Source organism: Scomber japonicus, chromosome 21 (genome assembly GCF_027409825.1).
Source record: "Scomber japonicus isolate fScoJap1 chromosome 21, fScoJap1.pri, whole genome shotgun sequence".
NCBI lineage: Eukaryota > Metazoa > Chordata > Actinopteri > Scombriformes > Scombridae > Scomber > Scomber japonicus.
The window spans coordinates 18,300,241-18,323,656 of NC_070598.1; the positions used below are offsets into that span (position 1 = coordinate 18,300,241).

Here is a 23,416-nt window from a genome sequence, read left to right on the forward strand (position 1 = left end):
AAAATGCTCCACTTTTATTATATCTTCCTGTTATTCTGCCACTTAAACTACTACTGCTTTTTTGAACATCCTGATTCAGATGTTTATACTGTGTATTTACTTTACAGTCTTTATATAGCCTATTGCTTTTTGCTCAGCCCAACAGGGATGCATAAATATGTGCGCCAGTCTAAATTGTATTGCAGGTGCTCTCTCCTATTTCACATATACAGTAGTATCTGTGGTAGGAAGGAGTAGCCTCTAACTACTGTAATTAAAAGACTACCTAATGAACTGTTCTCTGCATGGTGAAAAATGAAGCAAAGGCAGCTTTAATATGCCATGGCATTTCCATTCCCATTACTGAGCAATTTAAAATATTGAATTTGATGCCTATAAATCTTCTCATTTTATTCACACAGTAGCAAAAAAAAAAGAAAGAAAGATAAACTCAGCTTCACTTAGGCTATATATTGGCTCAGTCATGCCAGTCATGCTTGCAGCGGTATGATAAGCAGGTTTCTACATTTGCTGGATGAATATGTAAGGAATGTAAATGCTTTTCCCTCTGGTAGTGAAATGTCTGCATTGGGCTGTCGCTCTGTACATTTGTGTAAAAATATACTGCCATTAATCTGTGTTAAAAGGGCTTATTCATAACGCATGAAAGCAAACACATATTTCACAGTAGCTGTATTGGACAAATATTTAAATGTCACTTTTGTGAATGTGTGATGCCATTTTAGTGTGGAAGTATAGTAAAAACAAGAAGCGGTTGTTTTTATGTTCTTCAAAACAGAGGAAATGATGCTAATAGGTTGTATATCAGGACAGGAAAAGGCTTTATTAAGATGAGGAAGGAGTTCATATTAGTCTTTCATTGTAGACAGTGATAATGCATTTGTTGGAGATCATTTGTGAGACGGCTTATAGACCGAAGCAGAGGAATCAATCCATAGATCTGGAAAGGTATTAAAATACAGTTGTAGAGGTGTTAAAATACAGAGATGTTCCAACACAGAATCACAAATCAAATTAATTGAAAAAATGTAGCCAGTTACTTCAAATGAAAATTTCCTCTCAACCAATTCCAGGTAGTTTCCAACATCCTTTTTTAAAAAAATGAGGAAGCATATTGCTCTCAAAATTCTTTTTGACTAATTTGAATGCCACAAACACTTGTGGTGTTCGACATGATGGAAACATGATACATACAGTTAACAATAGCTACAACACCAATAAACCAAAACCTCTTTACTTTTGCAAGTGACACATCTTTACCTCCCATATTTGATGATAATAATCACACATGCAAATGAAAATTGAATTAAAGAATTCTAAAAACACCCTATATGCATCACGAACATGAAGACATGCATCAATATTTAAGCAAATACTGTACATAAATTAAATTTATGCAAATATAAAGATACCACATTTCCTGTAATGTATTGATATAGTAGTTACAATTAGTCATGGATCTTTGAAAGTATTAATTATCTTATAAATATCCCAGAAGACATATTAAATTAATGCAATACGCAGTAGACTGTTGTTAAAGTGTGCTTTATTAAGTAATTTCAACTCATGTCATTATGATTTATGCCAAACCCAGCTAAGTAGGTTTAGTTTCGGTGGCTTTATGAGTCATGGTCACAGCTAACATTTGGGCATGCTGAATATAATAAGGCTCTACTGAGGAGAGGTGGCTTTGGATATCAGAAAACTGTGCTTATTTGTTTTGTTTAATCATTAATTGATAAGCCATAGCCTATCAACACTCTATAAGTGCAGTTTGCATGATGAGAACAACTTGGGCATGGTACATTATAACCGGCTGTAAAAAATCTTTACACAAGTTTAATCTAAGCAAATGCATGTTTATTTCCCTCTCTTCTGTGTTGTGCTTTAAAACATCCACATTATGCTTGTGGGCTGTAACTTGTAATTTCTTGAACTGTAATTTCATACAGTTGCCTACTGAACGAGCCTATGGGTTGCAAGCGGAAGAGGTGAGGAACTGGGTGAGGGGGAGGGAAGAGAGAAAGAGAGAGCGAGAGAGAGAGAGAGCGAGAGAGAGAGAGAGCGAGAGAGAGAGAGAGAGTTCATCCTCCATCCACAGCCTCAGTTCACCGGACTGTCATCCTCGGAGCGGCTGCCTGCATCCCTGCCAGCTCTCTACCGCGGTCCTGATCTGTTTTCATCCAGTTTTACAGTTGGCGAAATATAGCATGGATACGATTTAAGTCGCACCAGCGAGCCTGCCAGCAGTTCCCCTTGCTTAAGAAACAAATTCTCTTAAATCTCGTTCCTTCTTAAGTCAGAATAATGATGGAGTATTGGAGGCAGTGCGCGCTGTGGTTAATAAACTGCAAGGTGCTTCCAGTTAACCACCGGGTTACATGGGAGTCTGCACAGGTATTTGACTTGGCTCAAACCCTCCGGGATGGGGTCCTCCTCTGCCACCTGCTCAACAACCTGAGACCCCAGTCCATCAACCTAAAGGAGATTAACCTCCGGCCTCAAATGTCACAGGTAAGAGACGACTGTAGACAGCCTGTTTCTTGCTTCGTCGCCAAACTACAACTTAACCCCAATGGAGAGCGCGCAACCAGATTTCATTAAGAAATGCGCAAGTTTAAGATTTCCCTTTTTCCCAGCAAATGTATATACTTGTATGAACATGACTGACGCCTATTTTAAATGAGAACAGCTATATATAAAATTCGGCATGATGTGATACACATTTTAGCTTTTGGTGTAAAGAAAATCTTAACTTTAATGAATGTGGTTACACCGCTTGTTACCGCCTCCACGGTGTATTTTGGTGGCGGAAAAGGCAACTCAATACATTATATTAGAGAGAATTTTGGTCACCCAATAGGTGCTTGTGTTTTGGATCTATGCCGAAGACAAGATAGGCTCCTAACCAATGTAAGGAGCTCTTACATTTTGTTTTATGACGCGAGTACGTTTGACAGCGAGTAAGGAAACACTAAATGGATGAAGAATTGAACGGAGTTTGGCTGGCACCTATCTGAGCCAACTTGGTGAGATGTAAAAGTTGCGCAAAAGGTGACAAACCCAACACTTTCCCTCGGTCTTTTATCTAACCTTGTAATATAAGTTACTCATATTGACTTTTACCTTCAAACTGGTTTTGTAAACACTGAACCGTTATGTTGTCAGATCTCCTCAATCTGCCCTCTATAGGTGATGTAGACACACAATGGATAAAGGTGAAGTGGGGATGAGGCTTTGTTGTGTTTTATCCTAATAAGAGAAGTGGATTTATTTCATAGGATTAAGCACATGAATAATCTGGTATATCATTTCAATATCAGACAAAGGGGGATTTTGTTTGACTTCCCTGGTTATAGGGAGTGACAAAGGCAATTATTATAATTTCCAGGTCTGGTTGCATTTATGGTTTGTCTTTACATTTTTTCATATGTAGCAGTAATACTACAATACAGACCGTTTGAACAAAATCCCCACTGCTAGAGTTCCCAGATTGATAGATAGACAGACAGACAGACAGACAGACAGACAGATAGATAGATAGACAGACAGATAGAAAGATAGATAGATAGTTAGATAGATAGATAGATAGAGAGTTAGCTGTGTCCACATGGCTCTGTTTGTTAGATACCATCTGCTTCAATAACAGGACAGCTGGAGCCAGGTCCAGATTAATATTCACCTTCATAACAGTGAATCTGGGTCTCTGGCATGGTGACAGCACACAGTGAGGTAGACACTCACCTACTGATCCTGCAGACCTGCTGCAGATAAATATGACTGTACCAGTGACACACACAAACTGAAACTAGTCTGTAATGGGTGCCCTAATGCTCTCATCTGATGCAAAACAGGTGATTTAGGTTTGAATATCAGTTTTATGGTTGCACTGTACAAGTGATGGAGAGGGGGATTAGTCTCGTTTCCTGGAAAAAGCACTCCAAACGCTATGTCACAGTGGCACAGTCAATATGATATGCAGTTACTGGCTTTTCACAATCAAATTGGAGACGTGCTGTTCAGCTTTAGCACACAGGTCAAGCGGACAGTTTAAAAAAGCATAGAGGATTGTAATGTCATCAATGGCAATGGGAATAGCCGTCGAAGGATCTTTTTACTCGGAAATTTCAGACCAAACTAGATTGGGAATGTAAGAGGAGAAGCTTATTGGTCCATTTGCATTTACAATTACTGGTAAAGGGGCATCAGTAGGGCAATGTTTACTGTCAGTCATGACATAATGACATAGAAAAGAGTTGCCATAAGTAGAAGGGTTGTGAACCTTACTTATGCTCAGTCCTTGGTCTGGCTCAGCCTGGCTTCACTCAGACTGGGTTATTTATAGTCAGTTTGTTTTATGCTTGGTTGGGTGGCTTACTCACTCTGGGAGCCAGTCATGATGCTACATTCATAGCCAAATTAGCATCGTAATGTGCAAGTCCATGTGTGTATGTGTGCATAATTTACACCCATACTCTTGTGCTTTGAGGTGGTAGGTGCTAGTTACTGCAGCGGTTTTGAACTACACTTCCAAGAGGTCAGCTTTCAGTCGAGTAGCGTGTCCAGGATGAAATATTATTTGTGATAAAATTAGAGGTTTGTAAGGTGGTTCTCATTTCATTGTAACATGTCGTGTAAACCACCTACTCTAGTTCTTCTCTATATTGCATAAAAGATAGACACACAAAGTGCATCATTTCCTGTTCACCGTAGGATCTATATTAGGGAGATACTAGACACTTGTCAAATATAAACACTTTCATGGCCTGCCTATGAGGTCATATAGTTGTTGTGACTAATGTACATTTATATTAAAATGTGATGATCATTTAATATTTATTAGTGGATCTGGAACTTTACTACTGTATGTCAGTAGATCATGAGTGACTTCCCCTTTCACACACATTCACACCATGTGATGCTGGATAACAACTCTCTCTACGAGTGCATCGATGTTCAGCTAAAATGGGTGTAACACCCCCCTCCAGCAACTTTACCCTCCCTGTCTCCTCAAAGTTACATTTACATAACTGAGGGTGGAGTTGTTTCCCTTTTGCTGTGCATAATTCATGAGGGCCGTGGCAGCCACTTTATCATTGGCCAGTAATAACACATGGGACGCCACCGTGGTCTCACCCAAGGGACCTCTAAGATGGAAAGACAAAGGCAGTAGAGGGACAGGGCTACAAAGAGCCTGTCTGGCCTCCATAGATGCATCTCCAAGGACATAAAGGACCCTGAAGGGGCTAGCCTGCTGTGCTGGTGTTAGCTGCATAATTAAAGCATAATGCATCAGAATCTCTGGAGGGTTCACATGTGTGATGTTGGCATCAGGACGGGCTGCTTCTTACTCTGGAACATAGGCTGCCAGTGAGTCAGTTCTGTTGTGAAATGGCTTCATGTAAGGGCAACAAAGAGCGAGCAAACTGATTGTAGGCAGGATGAAAAAGCAGTAAAATAATGAGATGAAACAGCCTGGATCAGTGTGTTCATTGAGGAAATGAGTTGATCTGTGTAGCTGCCAGTTCTATGGTGAAAGATTAGGAATGATGCAGTGATTAGATGATTGGAAGACTCATATGTTGTGTATCTCTACTGTGCATGTGTGCATGAAATTGTGCAGTTTTACAAGGCTTGCTAAACCTTTTAAAATGAAGAGCTCAAAGTTCCAGCTAAGGGCCTCCGATCAGTATAAAGCATAATTTTCACCCTCTTTGATCATTGCTTTACAAGGCTGTAATGATTCAATTACATAGTCTAGACACTGTTCAGCCACTGCAACTGCTGTATTTTGTTTTTATACCAGACAAAACGCCACATAATCAGTGGTTGTTTTTGTCTCACTGTGAAAATCAGGGGTTCAGCATCACAGGGAACTATGGATTGCGATCATGGCGCAACAAACAAACCATGCGGTCAAACAGGCAGCATGTATTCTCCATTCTTCTGCTTCTTGAAACATTTGGTTTTGGTGTTCTGCTTAATCTTAGTTTAGACTACAAATATCTTCCAAACACTGCTTGTAGGAGTTGTTAGCAAGGGTATTAACCTCCTTACAGTATATGAGTGGGTTAAATAGCAAGCTAGTAGCGTGTCACAAAGAATGACATCATTGATGCAGATAGGACAAACAGAAATAACAGAAAAGTGAGGGTTAGGTTTGAGGTTAAAATGAGTTATAACTCCATTTGAAATTGAAATCTTGAAATTTGCCCCGACACCCTTAACTTGTCAAGCCCACTGTTGCCTTGTTTTCCATGACACAGGATTATAAACTGTGGTTTCAGAATGAGAACATTGTCACAAACCCCACCAGCTGCTGAAAGCTTCTCACATAGACCAGCCGTGAAGCCTCGACGTGCACAGTAAATCAGGAAATGGAATAGAGGAAGGAAGTGAAACTAAACATGCCCTCGATGAAGCTCAGACCAAAGCACTGAGATGTCAGACAGACACAATGAGGAGAAAAGTCACCACTCTTCACACAGTGAAAAAAAAAACCCACTTAGCTCTTCACACAGTTCTTCAAAGGTTTAGAGGCCTGTTTTTCATTTTTGAAGTGAAAGTGTGAAGAAAGAGAGTCAGGTCTAATTTTAATGAGCATCAAACGGCAGAAAGTGTTGCACAGAGCGAGGAAATACATCAATACACAGAAGAACAAGAGAAAGAAACACATCATGAATTTTACAGAACACTGATTCTGAACCAACATGGAAATACCATGAAGACTTAATTAAGACATTTATGAATTAATCATCTGGTTATTTGACAGTGGTGCAGAATACAGTAGAGTTATAGCTGACTAGCAGGCTAAGCTTTGAGCATATTACAACACAAAACAGAAGCACTGCTGATGCATGTGATTGATTTATTATGCTAGAGTGTGTTTTAAGCTGTCATCATGTGGAATGACGACTGCAGCATCAAGCTGTGACCTTTTTCATAATCATACAACTTTCACTTATTCTTATAAGCCTCTCAATTAATAACACAATACATTTAAATTCTTTTTACATTTTGACAGGTGTGCAGCAGGTGTGTCCTGATTGACAAACTGACCAGAATTTGACTCTTGGAGACCTTGACAGGCATATTACATCAGCACATATAGTAGACTTTGAGAATACTACTATGCATTATAAATGGTACATATGTATATTTCATCAAGTTGAGACCAACGTTCTGTGATGTCAAACAATGAATAGAAAAAGCTGGTTTCACACAGCGAACACTCCATGCAGCAGGCTTCAAAGGCACTTGCAAAGACAAAAGTTAGAAAGAGATAGCGTGGGAGAATGAGAAAGACAGAGAGAGAATGTCTTGATTTTCCTTTGGTTCCTGCAGAATAAGAGCAGTCACATGGGCAGAGAAGACTGTAGTGAAAACTTACAGCCACATAATAGTAAAAACATAAAATGAAATGTTCCCAAACAGCTAAAAGACACTTTTTAAAAGTGTGTACTTTATGTTTAAGAATATGAACAATAAGTGGGAGTTCAGAGGAAGTAAAGCCTGCTGTAGCACTGCCACTTTAAATAAGATGTCAGTATTTGATAATATATCAGAATAAGGTCTGAGATGAGCGAGGGGTGGCCATTTAAAGTGATATGGTGAAGTGTTGAAAGTGGTCATTAATACTTAGTGCTTCTGTGCTTAATGCATGTGCTTCTTTTGTGTGTGTGTGTGTGTATGTGTGTGTGTGTGTGTGTGTGTGTGCTCAACATACAAACTTAGTGTGCACACAGTACAGCACACACTCTCCCTCAGTCATTGAAAAGAGCCATGAAAGAGTGTTTAACAGAGGTTTGAAAGAAATTAAGTAAGAAACGAATTAAGTAGATGAGTGCATAAGAAATACCATAAACTTATAACAAATATGTTTACCTTATACTGCATTAAATTAATACAAAACTATAGATCTTACATATTAATATAACCTTTTACAGCCTTTCCGATACCCCGGTTCAAGTTTTCTACAGCAGATGTGGCAGCCCCCTTCTTTAAATGAATCAGTCTCAGATTAGATGTTAGAGTAATAACAAATACTTTAGAAAACCACATTTGTGAAACACTGTAAGCAGCAACAGTTACAACTGGATGAAGTCTAGAATCATACACTTATACAACAACACACTGACTCCATATTTTGTATTGTACATTTTGAGTCTACAGTGTTTTATGTGATTCATTATTTGAGGAAACAAAATCATTGTTGCTGTTCCACTTTCCATCCTCCATCATCTTGTGTGGAAAATGTCCTTTCCTGTGTTGTTTCTATGGGAACCGTAAGGCGGGAAGGGTTGGTCAGGTTTAATCAGTGCCCATACTTTAAACTTAACATTCCCATCTATATTGTATGCATGCTCATCCATTTAGCCCTCTCAATTTGCATACTTATGGCACATACTGAAAATTGCCTGCTATTACTATGCAGTATGAGCACATTTGGACATATTTTGAGGCCCATGATCACCTCCCCTGAGTTGCTGAGGCTTTGCTGCCCCTGTTGACTCATTTTGAAGAAAGCATTGCACCTGCCAATGTGTAAACACAACATTACTGCAGCCGTGCATGCCATGTCGGTGCAAGGCACCACCGCCTCCTGTTTGTGATTCCAGTACAGTGTAATGCAGTCACACTGGTTTGTTCCGCTGTGTCACCACAATAAAATGCATATTCATGTGCTGCTTCATGTACAGTGACATGGACACAGACGTTTGCAAAGACAAGATTATATAGCACTCGTACACGTACACGTGCGCCGTGTACTGACCTTTCATTCCGTCACCTAGGTAACAAGACTGCACGGCAGCCAACCGGTGAAAGCTATGCCCCAGTGCACATTAAAGTATAGATGATGTATATGCTGATTTTATTAGGAGATATTCAGCAGTGGAGACTGTACCTGCAATCAATGGTTATTATGTTTCTCAGTTTTGGCATGGATGCTTCAGTTAATCACTGTTGAGTGCTCTGAAAGCTCAGAGAGAGTCGATACTGTCTATTGTCTTTACTGGCAAACCATCATCATCACATGTGACATTTTAAGTGTAGCCGGTGGTTAACCCACATCAAACGAGACCTCTCAGTGTACAGTATAATTATGAATATTTTAATATTACATTAATACAACGTTAACCAATGATAATAGCAATTTTACCCTTTTTTAAGCTTGATGGAAATGTCAAGATGCTATTTGGAAGACAGTGCAGTCAGGAATTGTAGATGTTGATCCAGATGATGCCAGCCTATAACCATTGTGGTAGCGAGCAGCCGTGTGTGTGCAGCCTTTTACTGCCAGGTTCACTGTAGTGGAAACTTGGAGCCACGTGAGGTGCACAGTGCTGTATCAAGCTCTGCAGGTTTCGGAAAGCTGATTTAAGACTCACTAAAACCTCGACACACTGCCCAAAATAGAATTTATGGACACCTTGTGTGTTAACAGTATACGTACAGTAAGTTTTTGTGTTTGTGTGTGGACCCGGTATAAATATCACCAATGGCTTCCGCAGTTCATGAGATTACTGAGCCTGTGTCTTTTCCAGCAGGAATAGTAACGTATAAGGCATCCCTTGCTGAGAGGCTCAGGGTGTAAGTGATGGATGACTGTTGTCTATTGGAAATGGGAATGTCCTTATTTGTGTAATGAAGACAGAGAAGGAAGGGCTAAGAAACCCTGCAAAGTGTGTAGAAATAGTAATGGTGCTTGTGCTCGTATAAGATAGCACACACAAGGGATGTATGGAACAAGGCTATATATTGCTTTTATTATTAACACAGTGTATACAGTTTTATGATGCACCATTTCCTGGGAGGCTCTAACATGCCAAAAATAAAAATATCTGCAGAAACTTTGAGTTTATCAGCTTGAAACTTTGGCTCTCGGCAGCTTAAATCTAAAGAGATCAGCATTTGATGGCACTGTGCCTTCAAAAAGCCCTTATGGGTCAAACCCCACACCTAAATGGGCACAGGCACACACAAGGGGGTCAAACAGTACTTTACCATGCTTTGTCAAGTTGCACAGCAGAGCATTACTCACCCTTTTTTAAACACTATCATCCAAGAAGGAGAAAAATCAGAGGGGGAGGAGAAGGAGTAGTGGCTGCTTCATGCTTCACTGTACTGCTCCCACATATGGTTTTTAAGTTTTATTTTTCAGTTTACATGACATTCAACCCTCTGTCACCTTTACCCCTCATAAACCTTCTTTTGAGCCAATTACACACAGCTGAAGCTGAAGCTGAAGCTACTTGACCTGCGTTGCTGCAGCCAAGACAATTCATATCTCACGCCGTAGCACTAATTCAATTCCCTTATCTAGTGGGGGGATGGAGTAAGCTGAGTGTATATGTGAGGGGTCATCAGGGTTAAAACCAGGATTTAATGGAAAATGGCTTGGGAGACACTTATTTTGTTGTGGGGGAGGTAGAGAGGTGGATGGGTAGGAGGGGAGGGAGGGGGAAGGGAGCTTTGGCCTTATTGTCATTACATTAAGGAAACTCAGAAACCTGGAGAATGTCTTTGACTGTAATTTTCTAGAGTGGATGAATCAGGTTTTGAAGTATGAACAGGGAAAACAAACCTTTTCCAAAACTGTGACATAAAACAGCTCAGACATGGTGGGATGATGACATAGTGATTTAATCAATGTGCAGCAGAACAGGACTTTATAAAACATGTGAACTTTTGTTGATCAGGAAGAGAGGGAGTTCTACTGAAACCAGCATTAACTGAACTGTGAATGTGTTCTCACTAGATGACGGCTGTGATGCACAGTTGTTGTTGTTTTCTAGCGCAAAAAAAGGAAGATGAAGGGATTTAGTATGCTTCCCTATTGTTACAGTGATCTTTGTGACAAACAACTTACAGATAACAACTTGTGGAGTAGATTAGAGTAGAGTAGAAAAGAGTAGAGGATACTAAAGGTTTTAGATGGTACCATTGATTCAAAATTCTTGAATATTGGAAGCAGCTATGTGGCTCAGAGCATCTGCTGCAAATAGAAAACAAAAATGTTGAATGTGACCACACTGATCTAAGCCTTTTGTGAGGAAGTGGCCCATTTTATAGAAGTACAAAGTGTCTGAAATCTCAATTCACTGATTATCACAGAGTGAGCTAGTATCACTAATAGAGGGAGTAGTGAATGAGTGAATGAGGAAGTTCAGAACATTACTACTTTTATTCACTTCCTGTGAAAAGTGATATATTTCTCTCTTCATCTGAAGCCTTGTGGGTTTGTGTAGTGTAAGAACCTTGTATTCATCGACTCTTCACCTAAAGATGCATGTGACCGATGAGCCGTAATTCTGAAAACGCAGAGTACCCCCTTACAGAAAAATGTGATAAGATATAGAGGTGATAAGGAGGTTGTCACCAACTAAAAGGGGTTTATCAGAGTCATGAAAGTGACTGGAAAGAGTGACTGGAAAGAATGACTGGAAAGACTATCTGCTTTGTCAGTATTTCTCACTCATCTGCAGTTCTAAACCAAGTCTGTGGATTTTCAGTCTAACCCAAGAGGCAGCCCATTTCACAGTTTAACGCACCTTAAACCAGAAAGGAGAAGCGATCAGTTACCACTATGTACTGCTGAAATGAAAAGCTGCTGACCATGGCTTTATGTTGACAATATTCCATTTAGATAAGTAATCTCGCGGGTGTCTGGCGAGTCCCCATTGCCTCACTTGTCCTCTACGATGACCCCAACTTCAGGCTGAGAGAGAGCAGCAGGTCCGTCAGCGTCAGCAGACCTTCGCCTACGTTCCACCTCCCATTTCCTGGTTACACAGCTGACAAAAGCTCCTACATGACATGGATGTGACCTGATCGCTTGAACTGTGATATGTCACCCACTGGTTAAGACAGAATCTTGACAAAAGAGTTCTACAGATGACTGCTGTGGACAATATGTAATTCATACCAGACACAGTATATCAATGGCATAATCTCAGTAAGATTTGAAGGTGGAAGACATATAAGCCTTCCAGAATGGTCACAGAGTATTATTTTCTCTTACATTGCTTAAGCATAGTTTCTATTCATTACTTTCATCTACCGAATAAGATTCTTTGCACAGGCCTTGATTCCCTCTGTGAGAGACTCATCCATTTGATTGTCATTAATTGATGCCCAACAAGATTTAAACAGTGAGAGGGCCAAACTCTGGCTGTCTCTTATTGCGGAGATCTATGAGAGAACAAGAACAGGATTTCATTAAGCTCCACAATACGCACAGGGGCCATAAAAGGCTCCAGCTTGTTGCTATGGAGCTTTGACTTGTATGAAGGAATACATAAGCAGAAACTGGATACTTATTGTGGATACAGAGCGCGACCTGGCTCATATCAAAAGCGCAGCAGCGAGATGGCTTGTCTTACAGGAATATTTTTTGCCTTATATTCCAGATGGTTGGTTTGAGAGATGAAATGCTCGGGTGGGATTTTAAGCTTTCTGTGCACGGGTCTTGTATAAGCAATGCATTTTGATCCAAACTGAGTCAGTGTGGAGCTTCCTGCGGAGAGGTTGCAGCTTAATCTGTCCCTAATACCTCATTCTTCACATTGAGGTTGTTTGCAGGTTTCATGAATATGCAGAAATAGGTTTTTATTAATATTGTTGGTTATATTTGCCTTGGATTTGGTACAGTGTCAGCTGGTATATTTATGAATACTGGATTATGAATACTGATGATTGATATTTGAGGGTTTAAAAAAAATCAGACAACAAAGTTTTTTTCATTAAAACATTCTGTGTAGTAGTAACATGAATAAATGTGTCTGATAGGGGCCCTCTAAATGTTTTTTTTAAACAGTTGGTACCAAGATCTGTACTGAGTGTTGAAAAATAAAGTCAGTGTTTCTACACTACTTAAAATGTCGCTTTAGCATTTCTTTACTGGAATTTCCTTTCAACCCAAATAAGTCAATACATTCAATATATGTGCTAAGACAATAGCAGCTGTTTTAAAGGCCAATGCTATTTTGTATTGCTCTGTTTGAAGTCTATAGTTTTAAACCTTCATTAACTTTGAAAACTGAGATTATCACCTCATAAAGTTCATGCTAGCAAGTTGCTTATTTACACATTGAGCATTAGCATTCATTTTGGAGTCGTATTTCTGGCCACCTGGTTAACGTAGCTACAATAATTACTTTTCTTTTACTGTAGTTTTATTTCTGGTCTCCACCAACTCCTTTGTAAAATATCTGACTTTCTTCACTAGCTAGTTGCTAACTTCGTGCTGTTTGAGACGTGATTCGAGCGGTAGCTCAATCATTTGTGGATAGTAAAACCAAAATGGCAGAGTCATGTGATATTTCTCATTATGCATGACTACTTTTATATAGGCTATAAATAATCCTATTAAATAATACTATTGTTAAGAATGTTGTTTATAGCCCATTTAGGTTTGAAAATGTTAAAAAATGTTAGCATGCTAAACTAAGTTGGTTAACGTTAGCAAAAACATTGTCATACATTTTAATCCTAATTTTAGTTTGCCACAGTGACTCTGGTTTACACACACACACACACACACACACACACACACACACATACACACAAACACACACAAAGCACACACACACACACACACACTCACACACACACACATATATATATATATATTCACACATTAGGCCATTCACTTCCTGAGCTGCAGAGAGTCACTAATGCAAAGAAATGCTGTCAGTGGAACAGTGACTGGTTGCTTCATGCTGCTTCATTCTTGTTAATACAATTCCCCTTTTACTGTCTTCAGCTCGGTGCAGCAGAGACACTGTCTTTCATATGTGCTCTGTGAAGCTGCTTCCCTCAGATAATATACTGAGGTCCTTTGGGACTCTCTAGAGACTCCAGGCAGACAAGATGTGCTTGTCTGATAAAAGAAAGTGATGTGTACGAGTGTAAACATTCAATATTATTCACTCACTGCTCGCTCTCTGCTTTACGCTGTGTCTTATCTTAGGCTCACTGGCTGGGGGCTTTTTTCCTCTGTGAAGCCCTCTGTGAAGCCATCTGTAAAGCGTAATTCAATTGGAGTGGAGAGGCATTTCATATTTGATGCATGGACATGCGCCTTGCAGATAAATCTGATCTTGCTTTTCTACAACAAGGGTGAAGGTATGTTATGTCAGAGTAGGTCTGGCTGCTTTGTTTTCCGAAATGAGTCATTTTTTATAGGTTGTCTATCATGAGCACAGTGAGTCCACTGAACATGGACTCCACATATTAACAGCATGGCTCAGAGTTTTGCTTCTCTTGAGGAACAGGAAACAGCTAATGAAATCCATTTCCTGTTCAACCTGTTACCCAAGAAGAAAAAGAAGAAGGAGATGGTCACAATGCACTGTTTATCACTAAAGAATTTCCAATAATTTTAGATTGCAAGTGCTGTAGACGCAGTAACTATACCTGATGTCATTTTGAGAGAGTGGATGACATGTCAACTGAAATTGACTTAGCAGTTTTTTAATGACTCAAATAGTATTGTTATATTTAAACTTTTTTTTTTTTTTTTTTTTTTTACTGCATACCCATTTATATTAGCTTCCAGTTTAACTACAGCTTTGATGATGACATTATTTTTACTTGCAGTGTTTCAGTTCCCCCTCTAAATATACTACAACGCTGTGAACTCAGTTGTCTTTTCTCATTGTAGATGCTGGTCCCTTCTATTGCCACATTCATAATGCCTCACTGCTCACATGCACTAGTCAAAACCACACAGCTGGTCTTTGCCTTTGTGTTGGCAGTGGTATTCTATTGTCTTTGTACCGTGCATGTCAATATTGACACTGTATATATGTAGCTCTGTAGCAGTTCCATAATGCAAGCATCACTTTGTGTGAAACTACATTAGCCATGATCTACTTGTGACAGATGTGCCTTTACTCTTGCAAACATTTGAGTTTGTTTTTTAGAATTCTAATACCCGTTCTGCTCTCCATATCATTGAAAAAATGCCACACTTCAGTTCAGGTAAATGACATAATCTGCTTTACCCAAAACCAGCACTGCAGTGGATAGTGATGTAGCAAAAAAAAACCCATCACTTCCTGAAACATTTCTTTCATTAGTGTCCTCTTTTGGTCCACCCTGTATCAGCGACAGGAAGGCTAACAGGCGTCAGTCAGACGCATGGTGCATGTTGGCTAATTTCACTATGTTGACACCTTTTTCTTCCCTTCCTGCTTGCCTGCCAGCCACTCTGCACTCTTCAGTGTCTGAAAACCACTTTAGAAAATTTTACTGAAATACTCTGCCCCCCCAACCCTAAAAAATTGCAGTTTCATTCTGTGTTCTTGGGCAGCATTCAGTGCTAATGGTGGCATAATCTGGATAAATAGTGGCTGAATGAAGCCCCATTGAGATCATTAGCTAAAGGTTTTGGTTGCAGACGAAGCAGAAAACACTGAGTCTCAGTGAATGGCCTTGTTCATTAGACGAGTTACTTATTGATCATTTGATTCAATTTTCTTGGGTCAAGGTGCACCCACCACTGTAATTAAGCTCAGTGTATGAAAATTAGCCGAGAGAGAGTTCCCTGGTCTATTCTTTTCTTCTACATTAGTATTTAGTACATGAGTATTTCCCGCAATATGCTACTTTAATATTTAATATTACAACCTATGGAAGCATATGGAAATTCATGCATGACTAAAAGTAGCATTTACAATATGATGTAAAAATAGAATTATACATGTCCATCCTAGTACATGAAAGGTTTTACAGTTCCAGAAAAAGCTCTTATGAAATGATGTATTTTACTTTTTAAATCTAAGTTAATTTTAAGCCCCTATCGACCTCACAACTAATTTGGAAGCCATTCCTGGTCCAGTATGCAACTTATACAAGTGTTATGTGGAAACTTGAAGCCTCCAGTGCATAAACACTGAGTGGACTTTAAAGTGAAGTAGGAGACATCTTGTGTGTGTTGTGTTGAAATGAAAAATGTACATAGTCATAGCTTCTGGAATTTCTAATGAGGTACAAAGAGTAGATCCCATTTTAAGGATTTTAAAGAAGAGAAGTATAATAGCAGTGAGCGTCTGTCACTTGTATTTTTAATCATTAAACAGAGAAGTGAGAAATTACACATGAATACGATGGGAGTAAATTACAGAAGTGCTTTTTCAAACTGTAAATTGATTTTCCTGTTCTTTGTTTTTTAGTTTGTTCACATGGGCTAATAGTGCATCATTCCGTACCAGTAAAAGGAAATTATATCTCTGTTTGTTTCAAATGATGCCATCCTAATTAGCCACTACTCCACTGTCCTATTTCAACGAGATACATATCATATTAATGAAAGAAGATGTTCTCCTGGTGGTTATAAACATTGATTCATCTATCTTTTAGAGCTATGGTCCTGCAGTATGTCTAGTAGGTCCTCAGCTACATGTCCTGATTAGACAGTTAGTCATAATGAAAAGCTAGCAGACAGAACGGAAAAGCAGAAGAGTAACTTAAAAATACACATGTAGTTCTTTGGAAATGAAAATGAAAAGATATTAACTCGTCATGATGTTAATAAATACCATAGGCTACATTTTCAGTTGACTAATTCACAGATGAACTCTTTCTCTCTCTCAACACAGTTCCTGTGCCTGAAGAATATCAGGACCTTCCTGGCAGCCTGCAGCGACATATTCGGCATGAAGAAAAGCGAGCTGTTTGAGGCCTTCGACCTTTTTGACGTCAGGGACTTTGGAAAGGTAAGGCAAGATTGTTTGGCGACACGGCAAGAGATGGAGGCTTGTATTTTCTAGTATAGTTGGGAACGACAGCCTGCATCCACCCTCACTGTGTGCTCAAGCTGTCCCTAAAGACTGAACTGAATTAGTCAAATGTGCTTTCACACCCACTCTTGTCTTTATGTGGAAGTTATGGAACTCAGTCAAAATTATTTATAAGTGAAAGAGCTGCTTTATCTTGGTTTTGGATTTTAAATTGTAATGAAGATCTTGGTGCACAGATTCCAGTGTGTATGTTTCTGTTTGTAAAGATTTACACAAGCTTGGATTTGATTTTGCTCAGCTGAATTTAGCTTAGAAGAGCAATACCACTCTTATGTCTGTTCCAGGTTTTTTTTTAATTATTAGTTTTTCACTTTGCTTTTTTATTTCAGTCAGTTTAACAAGTGATTAAGTAGTTTTAGTTTAGTTTTTATTTTGAGGAATTGACTTATTTTCGTGTTTAGTTTTATAGTTTTTATTTAGTTTTAGTTTTTCAGGTATTAGGAGGAAGGCCTTGATTAGTAGAAGCTGAAAAGGATGAACTAATGCCTGACACTGAGGTAAAATGCTGTGTTTGCGGTCTCCATACTGGTATGAGCCCGCTTTTTAAAGAAGTCAAACGGAACAGAATACAGTAAAAATGGAGGGAGGAAATGAAAAGAACTAAAACGAAGCTGATTTTATCTGAAATTTGTTTAGTTTCAGTTAGTTTTGTATTGTTCATTGTAGTTTTTATTTTACATTTATTTCAGTTAACTAAATTATTTATTCACTGCTAGTTTTAGTTTTAGTCTTAGTTTTAGTTAACTATAATAACCCTGGTCTGTTCAATATGAAGTCAGAGTAATGAGATGCTTAATTTAGCTTAGCATAAAGACTGGAGGCAGGGGGGAACAGCTAGCCTAGCTCTGTGCTAAAGTAAATATATCCACTTACCTGCGCATGTAAAGCTCACAAATTAATGTTATATCTCATTATTTTAACCTGTACAAAAATGTACATGTAAAACAAATTTGGCATTTTAGTCATGGTTATGTGCTGGACTACTTCATGGCTGGGTGTAGTGACCTCCTTGAGTCTTCGTTACCGCAGCACGGCCCCACGGCTCGCTCATGGGCAGGACTCCTCTGTTAAGCCGCGATATTTAGCTTGTTAACGTCACGTTAGCTTAAAAAACATAGATATTGGGTGAACAACAATATTTGAACTATTTTTGAAAAAAAAAACCCTATTGTCCTTATTTAAACGTATGAGCCACATGATATACTGTTAAGAAAAGTTCTGTTCAAAGTCTAGACCCTGGTTTCTGGCTTAGTTACAAAAATGAATGAGGTTGTCTGGAACCGGATGTGGAAGTTTCATATCTATCTAAAGGCGTTAATTAAGTATTTTCTTTTCGACAGAGACGTGCTATCTCTTTCTCACAGTTTCCAAAATTTATGCTAAGCAGAGCTGTCTCCTGGCTGTAGCTTCATATTGAGCGTACAGATGTGACTCATAAACTCTCAGCAAGAGAGTGAATAAGCAAATATCCCTATATGCCGAACTGTTCCTTGAATGGCATTACAGGCACTAACATAAACAGTCTGGGGCCATATAGCAGCTTTCCTCACACTCCTAAACTCTGAGCTAAAGCTGAAGTAAGCAACATGACCCTGCAGTTTAATCGCTTCCTCTCATTAGGGTGAAAATGCCTCACTGTGCAGACTTTACAAGGGGTTACAAGTCTGGCCTCAGGTTCATTACTTTGATAGGATTCTCAGTCTTTGCTTGTAGCTCTGTGAAAATGTCTGCGGCTCTTTGACAACCCTGCCGCTGCCCTCGTGAAGTCCCCGGGAGGTTTAATTAGTTATCGCTGCCTTGAGCGGAGAAAGGATGCTGTTGGATGCCGGTGCACACGTTATGAAGCATTTATGAGATGGCAAGGTCATGTATCTCAGCATAAAATATATCATTTGTGTTTGTTTGGGAGACACATATATTGATTGATTAGTCGCCTCAATGTAATCATGATAGAAGTCTGTAAAGAAGCCTCAGAAGTGGAATTTAGAGCATAATGGAACGCTAATATCCTCCATTGAGTTCTACAATAAACAGAAGAACAGAACTATCATATCAGAAGTGAAACAATGATTGTGATATTTTGATTTCCAATGAAATGAAACACATACTAATATCCATTTATCAGCATTTTTAAGTGGCCTTCATGAGAAAACCACATCCTATTAAGAAAAAGTCTCACGGTTAATATACTTTTAGGTTTTTGATTCGTGGGAAAAGCACTTTTAAACAGTAGTCTTTTGAACTTCCTTTTTCATGTCAGACACGCTGGTCAGCAAGCAACACTCAGCAACTCTACCTCAGAAAAGTTTACGAAAGCTAGCAGCTTGTGAAATGAAGAGCTGTGTAATTATGGTTCAACTGTGCACTGATAATGGGGAATCCAGTGCACTCAGAGGGGCTGACGCTTGTTGAATCGCCTTGTTGACTTTGACAGTAACTGAACTTTTCGACTTTGCTGTTCATTGATGAGAAAATAATCATCAAAATCATACGTGTCCCTGCCAGAGCCTGGCCCTTGATAATTTTAGTGTTTCTGGTTTTATTACTGAAAATGGAAAATGACTAATTGGCCAACATCCACTGAAAAGGAATTGCTTTAATAAAGACACTGACTTATAGAAGATATGTTAATACTGTCTCTCAGATGAATTTGCCAGTGGAGCACCATCCAGATGAGAAAAAAAGTATTTTACAATACACTGTTGAACTTATGAAAAATGAAATGAGCTATAGAATAGAGAAAGGAAAATAGAAAGGCATTAGATGGTCAAAAGCTTATTTTTAATCTCTTACTTAAATACTTTATTTTGCTGTTGTAACAAATTGAATTAAGTAGTTGAGAAAATTAAGTCATCTATAATTAAGACACATAGGACTGCTGACAAATTAGAATTAGGATATGCATATGCAAATCTTTGTCTTTACTTTTTTACTGTTTTGATTAGATTTGATTTGAAATGTCAGACCCTGCAATTTAAAGAAACACCATGTCTCATCAGTCTGTTGGATTTACCAGTCATTAAGTAACAAAACATGGATTTTAAACATAAGGTGTTGCACATGTCATATCGATTGATCCATCCTGCTAAGTCTCATTACCCCAAAACAAATGTCACAGCAAATAAGAGGAAGCAACAAAACTACTTCTTGATGACAACATATAGCTGTGTATTTTGAGGAAACATCAGTTCTTGTATTCTCTTTGTTTCCCACAACTGTTTGAATGTAGCATTCTTCCCTTTGAGTTTATAAAGGAGGAAATTGTTTTATTAGTAAGAGTTCAAACTCTTTTTTCCTCTGGAGAGTTAAAATAATATGTCTTTCCTGTCAGGTTTATTATTACAGGGGGTTTCCAGTTTTGCAGCTTACATTGTATTATGATGGTAGTGCAATTATTGTGTGAATCCATATACGGAATGCATACTCTCCAATAGTTAGAAATACAAAGTACACATTTTACTGTATCATAATGTAATGTTCTTTCATTGCAACCCAGCCATTTTAATTATAGGTTTGTCTTTCCAAGATTTAACAAATTCAACCAAATTACTAAAACTAAAACAAAAAATAAAAACACATGTTTTCTCTTAACTCTAAAGGAAAACAGCAGATATTTTAGTTTTTTTTTATTTTGAGATATCTCCACCCCAATACAAGCATTTTTACTTTGCCTAATCCCAACCCATTCCCAAATGTAAAACTAAAATCTCTCTCCAGCTGGTTGACGCAAGTTGGCTGGCAATAGTTCAACATTTTGGGAAATAAACTCACTAACTTTCTAGCTGAGTCTGAGATGAGAAGATTGATACTACTCTCATATCAATGTGCTAAATGTAGCTTAGCTGAGTTTAGAATAAAGACTGAAAGCAGGAGGAAATAAAAAGCTTGGCTCTATCCAACGAAATCTGCTCACCAGAACCTCTAATGCTCACTAATTAATGTGTCATATCTCTTCATGTAACAGTTATTTGGTATAAAACCAACATTTTACAATTTTTAAGGTTAGCTTTAGTACTGTCAGGTGGATTTTGATAAATTTGGACTGAGCGAGGCTAGCCGTTTATCCCTATTTCCAATCTTTATGCTAAACTAAGCTAACTAAGAGCAATCATTTTCAAATTGACCACCAGTGCACTTGTTAGTGGTTGTTGCTGCTTGCTCCTAGCTATAGCTTCATATTTAGCATAGCCTACAGATGTGAGAGTGGTATTGCTGCTTCATCATTTCACTTTTTCCCCAGTTGTTTAGTCACACAAAGTCCCTCCAAGTAAACAACATTTGAGAATTTTACCCTCAAAATGTACTTATAGCCTATAGATATCCCAAGCAATAAATGCTCACATAGTAACTTGCAAGTAAATGGCTTAATGAGTGAAGTCTCAGTCCAATTATGTGACCAAGATAAGCTGTCACTTAAACCTTTAAGCACACTATTCAGTTGGTCTGATGTCTGATTTCACCCTCATTTTCCTACTGTGACTCCTGTTGGCTTGGGTAGAGCACTTTGATAAGTGTCTTGAATGAATCCCACATTGCCCGGAGTGAATTTAACATCTCTGAAATTAGACAGCAAGCTGGCCCTTTAATCCTTGCTTGGCTGGCTCTGCAGAGGCTAATGGAGTGAGGAGAGGAGGGAATGGGCGAAGCTGCCACTCACCTGCAGTTCCAGCTGTTTTTTCTTTTTCTTTTCTGTCTTTAAAATAGCTGCTGAACTGCCACTGAATAAAACAAGTGTGCCTGTTTATTTTAGAGCTTGTGTGGTAGTCGTGATAGAGTCTGTGAGGAAGCACGTGCTGGGTATCTCTCTGCGGGGCTTCAACAGTTGTGCTGTGTAATCTTAAGGTATTTTCCTTCCTTCCTGTAGCGGACATGTTTTGAACTGAACTTTCTTGAGACGAACTTAACAATACAGCCTGTAAATTCCTCTTCACTTCTCTACCTTGAAAGCTGGGAAGGAAATCTAGGAAAAAAAGAAGAGTCCCTGATGAGATTCACTTCATAGAAAACATGACTAGACTCAAAATGAGATGTGAAAACTTGTGCGTTAGAGTTTGTGATAACACCCATACACCTGACAAACAAACGCTTGCGGCTTGTTGGTGTTCTTGTACTCTGACTAGGAAAACACACAGACAGATACAGCAGCTCTGTCTGTAGCTCTTTCTCCTCGGGAACATCTGGTTTGCACATCTGTCTTGTAGACACATGGAGGGCTGGGGCTCTGTAGAGAGAAGAGAAACTCGGCTGCACAGGGCATGCACACACACATACTGATACACACCTGGCAGAGAGAGAGAGAGGGGAGAGAGACAGAGAGACAGAGAGGAGGTGACTCAACGCCAAAGTTTATGTTGCGCAGTATTTAAAGGAGCTATAGAGACCTACAGCATCATCTTGCTGCTTTAGCCTTGGGTTGTGACATGAGTGAAAAAAACATGCTGCTATCATCATCCATGAGAGTGAATGACTAATTGTTTCACTTCTATTTTATTGCTATGTTCAGTCATCTTGTATCAGCTCATTTCAAAATAGATTCAATGTGCTGACAGTAGCTTTCCAGAGTCACATGATGGACAGTTGCTCAGTACTTGGGAAAATGAGTGTCACGGACTGACCTATTAAATAATGCAGTACACTTTAAGTCGTGTGCATGTTGAAACTAACCACAGCTGCAGTCCCTTTAGCAATGTTTTTGCCACTGTGCTTTTCTTTCAGTCAGTGGTTCACAACCACAGGACTGCCAGTCATGTGACAGGAATTCATCAAGCCACACGTTATCATCACAATATCTCACACTGTGCGAAACAATGTGTTACCTAATAAATGCACTTTAAATCCTACAAGAAAACACATTTAGATGAATAAGCATGAAGTTTTTATTTTAGTTAGGCAAGGAGTAATGCAATAGTTGACCACATTTATTTATTTACGGTATCATATGTGTTTTTTGGGGGTCGTAAAATTGGTTTATGCTCATTTCACCCCTAAACCTGGTATAAATAAATACTAATTACTAACTACTAAAGGTTTCTGGTCAACAACATGTGAGGACAAGATTCCAGAAAGTCACTGCACCCTGCCAAGTAGAAGTCCCCAACATAACCCCACATAAAACTACCAATTGTCTTCTCTTTTTTTTAACAATTGAGAAATAATGTGTTGATTATCAAAGTTTAGGCAGATACAGTATAGTGGATTTTGTATTACTACTATTTCCCACTGTTTCTAGTCTTTATGCTAAGCTAAGCTAACCGTTTCTTTCATATTTAATAGAAAAATACGAGTGGTAATGATCTTCTAATGTAGCTCGGCAAGAAAGTGAATAACAAACTATTCCTTTTAATGCTATTGCTCTGTGAAATAAAAGCATTTCTTGCCTTATGAACATATTTAAATGTGAATTAAAAAAACTGATTTTTCCATTTAAAAAAACAAACTATGATTAAAATCCTTTGAGTCCAGGCTGTGGAGACACAAAGCACAGCTGGCTGATTGATGAACACTGAGCCTGATGTGGACTGATTCCTATACAGTGAAGTAACCTCAGATCAGTCCTTTCTGTAGACTATGCAAATTTTTTCTGAACCGCAACTTCCTTAGAATAGGCCAGA

General features: G+C 38.7%; 1 protein-coding gene across 1 annotated transcript in view; it reads left to right on the forward strand.

Moving 5' to 3' along the window:
* Positions 1-2,307: 2,307 nt before the first annotated feature.
* Positions 2,308-23,416, forward strand: part of LOC128382404 (guanine nucleotide exchange factor VAV3) — an 85,631-nt gene continuing 64,522 nt past the window's right edge. The window contains exons 1-2 of the mRNA XM_053342392.1: positions 2,308-2,514; positions 16,605-16,721. Of these exons, the coding sequence (XP_053198367.1) occupies positions 2,308-2,514; positions 16,605-16,721 (324 nt within the window). The remainder of the gene's footprint in view (positions 2,515-16,604; positions 16,722-23,416) is intronic.